The 7,956-nt window shown below is 45.3% G+C and overlaps 1 protein-coding gene across 1 annotated transcript in view; it reads left to right on the top strand.

The window, feature by feature from the left end:
- LOC123147595 (protein argonaute 1B) overlaps positions 1 to 7,726 on the top strand; it is an 8,294-nt gene extending 568 nt beyond the window's left edge. Inside the window, exons 2-23 of the mRNA XM_044566856.1 lie at positions 1,229 to 2,238; positions 2,319 to 2,539; positions 2,613 to 2,762; positions 2,845 to 2,978; positions 3,190 to 3,299; positions 3,379 to 3,485; positions 3,575 to 3,713; positions 3,802 to 3,918; positions 4,352 to 4,459; positions 4,542 to 4,613; positions 5,060 to 5,182; positions 5,279 to 5,444; positions 5,522 to 5,643; positions 5,716 to 5,853; positions 5,970 to 6,112; positions 6,195 to 6,257; positions 6,327 to 6,390; positions 6,493 to 6,628; positions 6,707 to 6,780; positions 6,854 to 6,948; positions 7,040 to 7,071; positions 7,179 to 7,726. Of these exons, the coding sequence (XP_044422791.1) occupies positions 1,237 to 2,238; positions 2,319 to 2,539; positions 2,613 to 2,762; positions 2,845 to 2,978; positions 3,190 to 3,299; positions 3,379 to 3,485; positions 3,575 to 3,713; positions 3,802 to 3,918; positions 4,352 to 4,459; positions 4,542 to 4,613; positions 5,060 to 5,182; positions 5,279 to 5,444; positions 5,522 to 5,643; positions 5,716 to 5,853; positions 5,970 to 6,112; positions 6,195 to 6,257; positions 6,327 to 6,390; positions 6,493 to 6,628; positions 6,707 to 6,780; positions 6,854 to 6,948; positions 7,040 to 7,071; positions 7,179 to 7,387 (3,525 nt within the window). The 5' untranslated portion in view covers positions 1,229 to 1,236 and the 3' untranslated portion in view covers positions 7,388 to 7,726. The remainder of the gene's footprint in view (positions 1 to 1,228; positions 2,239 to 2,318; positions 2,540 to 2,612; positions 2,763 to 2,844; positions 2,979 to 3,189; positions 3,300 to 3,378; positions 3,486 to 3,574; positions 3,714 to 3,801; positions 3,919 to 4,351; positions 4,460 to 4,541; positions 4,614 to 5,059; positions 5,183 to 5,278; positions 5,445 to 5,521; positions 5,644 to 5,715; positions 5,854 to 5,969; positions 6,113 to 6,194; positions 6,258 to 6,326; positions 6,391 to 6,492; positions 6,629 to 6,706; positions 6,781 to 6,853; positions 6,949 to 7,039; positions 7,072 to 7,178) is intronic.
- The last annotated feature ends 230 nt before the right edge of the window (positions 7,727 to 7,956 follow it).

Raw genomic sequence — 7,956 nt, 5'->3', positions numbered from 1 at the left:
GGAGATAGATCGCGTCGCGCGGCAGAGCCTCTCTTCCCTCCCTTTTGCCCCTGGGGCATCGGGGCGGGGTTCGCTCCGGCGCGGCGCGAGGCCGGCCTCCTCCCCGTCCAAGGGAAGGGCGCCCCCGGAGCTCCCGCGCCTGGGCCGGCCGCATCGGTGGCCCTGTCTGCTTGCTGTAGCGTCCTGTTCGTTCGGCGCCTAGTGCGTGCGTGCGCGCGCTTGCGGGGCTGCGCAGGCTGCTTGCTGGAGTGACCGATTTGTTTTGTTACTCTGTTCGTCGCGCGCTTGCTTGCTGGTGGCTCTGGCTCAATTGGTCTGTTCATGCCCACGGCGTGGTTGGTCGAGGTTTAGGATGCTGCTGTCTCCCGTCCTTGGGGAGGTAGTCATGCGCGGCTTGCCTAGATGCGCCGTCAAGCCAGCCAGGGTCAAATAAATTCTAGGTTACTTTTCGGGTCGACTCCCGTCGGGGTTGTGTGCATCTGTTACAGGCGGGGAATGCGCCTTCCTTCTCCCATGGCGGGCTGCAGGCTTGTTGTGTAGGACTGTTGTTCGTGGCGGTGTCCATAGGTCTCTGGGAGTCATATATGGATGTTTTTTTTTGCTTCGTTCCAAATATTTGCTGCCCTTGACTGAGCAGCAACACGTATAAAGAAAGAAAGGAAGTATGATGACATTAGTGAAGGCATCTTTGAAAGTTTCCGGTATGGTCTTGCAGTCATAGGACTTGCATTGGTATAGTCTGTAGTGTGGTATTCGATTTCTAGTGCCACTTTATATGCAAACTATGCTGCCTACTCCTTATCATTATGCTCGGGTGACATTTTTCTAAAGAGTTTTCGGTCCTTGAGGAAAGGTTGCCGTGCATGGTTTGCCTAGACATGTTGTTGAGTCAGGGTTAAATCGTAGCAGATTCGTGAGGACCGAGCTTGTGTGTTCTAGCCTTCCTTTTCAGGTCGAGTAGAGCGTCTCCCGAAGGGGTTGTGTACGTTTGTTACAAGCACGGAACGAATCTTATCCCATGATGGTTTGCAGACATGTTATTGGGCCCATCTGGTTGATGGGATGCTAAACTGAGAAATGCACCAATTTCGTTTTTCTCGCTAGGCTTTTGCTCGATTATGATGTTATATGTCTTTCTGCTTCAAGTTATACCTGAGCAGTATCTTTCCATCTTTGATACTTCATAATTTCTGTAACCTAACATTTTGGTGCATTCTTGTCTTGGCAGAGCCCATCATGGTTAGGAAGAAAAGAACCGGCACTGGAGAGAGTTCCGGAGAGGCTTCGGGAGCTCCTGGACAGGGTTCATCGCAGCCAGCCGAGAGAGCTCCTCCTCAACAGCATCAACAGCATGGTGGTGGACGTGGTTGGGTGCCTCAACAGGGTGGCCGTGGTGGTGGGCAACACCTAGGCCGTGGTGGACAGTACCAGGGCCAGGGAGGGCCAGCTGCCCACCGTCCAGGTGGCCCACCCGAATATCAACAGCGTGAATATCAGGGCCGCGGACATCCAGGTGGTGGTCCACCTGAATATCAACCACGTGACTATCAGGGCCGTGGACATCCAGGTGCTAGGCCACCTGAATATCAACCGCGCGACCCTCAGGGCCATGGACATACAGGTGGTGCTCCACCTGAATATCAACCGCGCGGCCCTCAGGGCCGTGGACATCCAGGTGGTGCTCCACCTGAATATCAACCGCGTGGCCCTCAGGGCCGTGGACATCCAGGTGGTGCTCCACCTGAATATCAACCGCGTGACCCTCAGGGCCGTGGACATCCAGGTGGTGGTCCACCTGAATATCAACAGCGTGACTATCAGGGACGTGGTGGTCCACGCCCTAGAGGGGGTGGAATGCCGCAGCCATCCTATGGCGGGCATAGGGGAGGACATGGAGGATACAATGTTCCTCCAGGTCAGTCAAGAACAGTTCCCGAGCTGCACCAAGCCCCAGATGTCCAATATCAAGCCCCGGTGGTTTCACCATCCGCATCGGGAGCTGGCTCATCCTCTCAGCCTGCGGCGGAGGTGAGCAGTGGACAAGTCGAGCAACAGTTTCAGAAACTTGACATCAGTGATCAAAGTTCGACCAGCCAAGCCATTCAACCGGCACCTGCATCAAGCAAATCAGTTCGATTCCCATTGCGCCCTGGAATGGGTAAATGTGGGGATAGGTGTGTGGTGAAAGCCAATCATTTCTTCGCGGAGCTCCCTGATAAAGACCTTCACCAATACGACGTATGCCCTTCAGATGAAATTTTATTCCCACACTGGACTTATCATTTTGCAGTTTCTGATCATCAGTCTTGTTTCATCAGGTGACCATAACGCCAGAGGTTACATCGCGAGGTGTTAATCGTGCTGTGATTGCAGAACTTGTAAAGCTGTATAGACAATCTCATATGAATGGACGTCTACCTGCCTATGATGGAAGGAAGAGCCTTTATACAGCTGGGCCATTACCGTTTACTTCGAGGACATTTGAAATCGCTCTGCAAGATGAAGATGAAGGCCTTGTTGGTGGGCAAGCCACGCCAAGGTATGTTGTTGCTGTGATATTTGTACTTGAACTTAGTCATAGTTTTGTACTGACATTCCCCTTTGTTTTTAAGGCGTGAGAGACAATTCAGGGTGGTGATCAAATATGCTGCCCGTGCTGATCTCCATCATTTGGCTATGTTTCTAGCTGGGAGGCAACCAGATGCACCTCAAGAAGCTCTTCAGGTGCTTGACATTGTGCTACGGGAATTGCCTACTGCCAGGTAAATCTTAGTTAACCATGTCTCATGTTATTATTTTTCATGTGGCATCGGTTAAAATTTGTTTGAGTTTTTTCTTCTGTAGGTATTCCCCAGTTAGTAGATCATTTTATTCTCCCAACCTAGGGAGACGTCAGAGACTTGGGGACGGTTTGGAAAGTTGGCGTGGATTTTACCAAAGTATAAGACCTACACAGATGGGACTTTCGCTGAATATTGGTTAGATGCCCCCCTCCCATCTTGATTTCTCCTTGTGTATCACTGTTCATTTGTTGTCTTCTCAGTTGTGATAAATGTGGTCGGTGGGTGGCCTGAATGCTCAGTAATACATAGTGTCCAAGTTCGGTTTTACAGAGCATGCAGGTGTAGGTTGCTGAATGCTCATTTGTCTTGCTGAAATAGTGATTTTATACGGTGTTTCTTCTTGCAGATATGTCTTCTACAGCATTTATCGAGCCTCTCCCTGTGATTGAGTTTGTTGCTCAGCTTCTGTGCAGAGACATCTCAGTTAGACCGCTCACTGATTCAGATCGTGTGAAGGTTCGATTCATTGCTTGTCTCGCTGTTGTTCACAGACACTTCTGGTTATGCCTAGTTATCATTATTCTCCCTCCTGCAGATTAAAAAAGCCCTACGAGGTGTAAAGGTTGAGGTTACACATCGAGGAAACATGCGTAGGAAATACCGTATATCTGGCCTCACATCACAAGCAACACGAGAGCTATCGTATGTGCCTCTTCCCTGCTTTATACACAGAATGCTCTTATGCTCCTGCAGATTTGTGGGTGATTCCTTGTTGGGTTTTCATGTGGTAGATTCCCTGTTGATGATCGCGGTACTGTGAAGACTGTGGTGCAATACTTCCTGGAGACGTATGGTTTCAATATTCAGCACACCACTTTACCTTGCTTGCAAGTCGGTAATCAGCAAAGACCGAATTATCTCCCCATGGAGGTTAGTATATCTTCAACAACCTTGCTTTCTTTAACACCTCAGTATGTTGGTACAAGTTGTTCATCAATTTCTCACATGGAAATATCAGGTTTGTAAGATTGTTGAAGGACAACGCTACTCAAAACGATTGAATGAAAAACAAATAACTGCTCTACTGAAAGTGACTTGCCAGCGCCCTCAAGAGCGTGAGAAGGACATCTTGCAGGTGATTGTTAATTACTTTTATCATTTTGTTGCAAATTGCTGTAACATTGTTGCTGCAAAATTATGACATGCTGTGTCTGTACGCTTGTATATATGTGTTTATGTAGCTGTTTGATGTTTTCCCCAGTCAATCATGTTTACAGAGTTCTTCCCATTTGATGTTTGGAGTATTTAGTTTATGCTATTGCAGTTAAAGCATCTGTATGTTTTTTTAGGATTCCTGCACAAGTATAGTTTAATAGATGGTAGTTTCTTGATGAGGATGATAGTTGTTGATGCCTTGATGGGTCAGTTGTTATGGTGGAAACTATTATGAGTTTATGACCCTTTATATCTGTCTTATGTCAAATGCTTTAGGTATTATCACTGCACCAGGATTATCCTCTTAAACTTAAGCGTTTAAATCTCTTTTTTGTCTGTCTTCATTTAACCAGACTGTGCATCACAATGCATACTACGAAGATCCATATGCACAGGAATTTGGCATAAAAATTGATGAGCAACTTGCATCGGTTGAAGCTCGTGTTCTGCCTCCGCCAAGGGTAAGTCAATTTTCTATTGCGATTAGACAGCAGTTGATTTCATATCTGTGCATAGCAGCTGATTGCATGCTCTTTTTTATAGCTTAAGTACCATGATAGTGGCAGAGAGAAGGATGTCTTACCCAGGGTCGGCCAATGGAACATGATGAACAAGGTAGGTCTTGGTGATGTAACGGAAGAGTTCTACTGAAATAATTTTTAAACAAAGCCATGCATAGATAAATAAATGATGTGAAATAAAAATAGAAATGGCAACGAACCAAACAACTGGTAAACAATTAACCATCTGAGCTGGAAATTATTTCTGCAATTGTCTGCTCAATGAATTATCAATACAGTAGCAAGAATATCAACCTCTTTGCAACATGCAGCTTTCATAAATACTAATTGTATCATAAGTTTGCTGCTGTTCTTCTTTCTCACTTTTTAGAAGACTGTCTAGGTTCACATGGGATAATTTTAACAGAATGTGCACATCTCAAAACCATACTATATGGGCGGGATGCCCTCCATTAGCATTGTTTCTTCAACCCATTTACCCCCTCATCTTGTGATGTTATGTTTTAACTAGTTCTCATACTTGTTCATTTTGGTGAGTAGAAAATGGTCAATGGTGGTAGAGTCAGCCACTGGGCATGTATTAACTTCTCCCGGAATGTGCAAGATAATGCTGCCAAGGTTTTCTGTCATGAGCTGGCTATAATGTGCCAAATATCTGGAATGGTATGGTTCAATCATGCAACTACCTTCTCATATTCCTCTGTCGCTTTGGTTATTTTGCATTCTGTAGTCATCAACTTCTCTTTTTCTATGTCTTAGAACTTTGCACCTGAACCTGTGCTGCCCGTACTTAGTGCGAGGCCTGAACACGTGGAAAGAGCACTGAAGGCACGTTATCATGATGCCATGAACGCAAGCAAACCCCCGGGCAAAGAACTTGACCTGCTAATTGTTATACTGCCGGATAATAATGGTTCTCTTTATGGTATGATCTCTTCCAAAGCACGTTTGAAGATTCCCATGTGCATACTTTTGCTTATTATTTTTTTGTTTTTTCTCCAGGGGACCTTAAAAGAATTTGCGAGACTGAACTTGGATTGGTATCCCAGTGTTGTCTTACAAAACATGTTTTTAAGATGAGCAAGCAGTATCTTGCTAATGTAGCTCTCAAAATCAATGTTAAGGTACTTCACTGACCTCCAACCATTCATTCTCTATAATAGACCTTGTTGTTTATATGTTTTCCTACTTTTCAGGTGGGGGGAAGGAATACTGTTCTTGTGGATGCTTTGGCAAGGAGGATTCGCCTTGTTACCGACAGACCGACCATAATATTTGGTGCTGATGTTACACATCCTCACCCTGGAGAAGATTCTAGCCCTTCCATTGCAGCTGTAAGTGACTTGTCATTATAAAGATGTCTTGAGATGTAATTGAAGGTCCACAATTTTCTAGGTGTGTTGGAAGTTCTGTAGTTTTATTGATTGTTTGATAATATTCTTTTCTCTAGGTGGTTGCTTCTCAAGACTGGCCTGAGATAACCAAGTACGCAGGATTAGTGAGTGCCCAAGCCCATAGGCAAGAGCTGATACAGGATCTTTTTAAAGTATGGCAAGATCCCCAAAGAGGAACTGTTACTGGCGGCATGATCAAGTAAGCTCTTAGTGAGCTAAGGAAACATACTAACTCTATACTTGGATGCTGCTAAAAGTGTAATTTCTGTTAAATTTTGCAGGGAGCTTCTCATATCTTTCAAGAGGGCGACTGGACAGAAACCTCAGAGAATCATATTTTACAGGTTCATAGCCTTTCTTGTGCATCTTTGCTAAAACGTGGTTGCCTATTATTAAACAACTGGTATTTTCAGGGATGGTGTCAGCGAGGGACAGTTCTACCAGGTTCTGTTGTTTGAACTTGATGCCATTCGGAAGGTACAATTGCTTTGACTACATTTCTCCTAGGGGTTTAACCATACTTTGGTTGGTAATATTCCACATTTTTCTCTGAGTGACATTTCTTAACTATGTTGTTAGGCCTGTGCATCCTTGGAGCCCAATTATCAGCCTCCAGTTACCTTTGTGGTTGTCCAGAAGCGTCATCACACTAGGCTTTTTGCTAACAATCACAATGATCAGCGTACTGTCGACAGAAGCGGGAACATACTGCCTGGTTAGTTTCTTGTGCAAACAAGGTTTTTGTTCTTGGTTGAGATTTGAATCTGACCATTTTTATGCTTCCTAATTCCAGGCACCGTTGTTGATTCGAAGATCTGCCATCCGACAGAATTTGACTTCTACTTGTGCAGCCATGCTGGCATTCAGGTTAGCTTTCATTTGCAATGTGTTCATTTGACAAAATGTGCAGATTGCTGATTCGAGTGTGGATTCATTTCAGGGAACAAGCCGGCCTGCTCATTATCATGTTCTGTGGGACGAGAACAAATTTACTGCTGATGAGTTGCAAACTCTCACAAACAACTTGTGCTACACGTAATTTTCTGTTCTATCATGCACTTTTATAATAATTAAAGCTCACTACTGTTACATTGGCTGATCAAACATTAACTTTTTCCTGTTTCAGCTATGCTCGATGCACCCGCTCCGTGTCAATTGGTAAACTCCCCTATCTATTGCGAGCAACATTTTCCTCAAGCTTCTCGTACTAGATTCAGTGCTGTTAAAAGTCCAACTCTAACCATCGGTTGTTTGCTTGCCTGCAGTTCCTCCTGCATATTATGCACATCTGGCAGCCTTCCGGGCTCGGTTCTACATGGAGCCGGACACCTCTGACAGCGGGTCTGTGGCTAGCGGTGCACGTGGCGGTCCTCCACAGGGCGGTCCACGCAGCAGCACCAGGTTCGGGAATGTTGCTGTCAGGCCTCTCCCTGCCCTCAAGGAAAACGTCAAGCGTGTCATGTTTTACTGCTAAGATAAGATCCGGGTGGTTACCGTGAGGGTACTTGAAGCACCTGTGAGTAGTATTGGTGATGATGTTCAACACCATTGTGCAAACCTATATCGAAGTATCTGTTGTACTCTGTTTTATTGCTTGCCTAGGGTATTCTAAGTACTTGCACCAGCTTGGCGACCGGTGCACAAACCTTTTAAGCTATTTGACTGGATTGGGTGTCATTTACCTGTTGTGCTGCTCCGGTGGTGCTGCGAGAAGCTTTCGCTTTCGCGGCTGTGCCTTGTGAGATATCTGCGTAGCCATCTACATTTGTATGACTGGTGTTTGAAATATTTATGAACTTGTGTCATGGAATCATTTGCTGGCATGTGTCTTCGTTGTCTTGCATGGTTGCATACAACGGTAGATTCTTAGGGTTGTCTGTATGAAGGCATTTCTAGTGAAAGAATAGAACACTGGCAAACGACTGCATACTCTTGATAATTTTGTAGGCTTATATTTCCAGAATTGAAGTTAGCATTGGTGAAGATAGATACAATGTTAGCAAAATCAGAAAGGAGTACATCTTTACACTGACCACCACTGGC

The sequence above is a fragment of the Triticum aestivum genome, chromosome 7A (assembly GCF_018294505.1).
Source record: "Triticum aestivum cultivar Chinese Spring chromosome 7A, IWGSC CS RefSeq v2.1, whole genome shotgun sequence".
Classification (NCBI taxonomy): Eukaryota; Viridiplantae; Streptophyta; class Magnoliopsida; order Poales; family Poaceae; genus Triticum; species Triticum aestivum.
The sequence above is the reverse complement of the archived record's forward strand: the minus strand, read 5'-3'. Positions and strand labels throughout refer to the sequence as shown.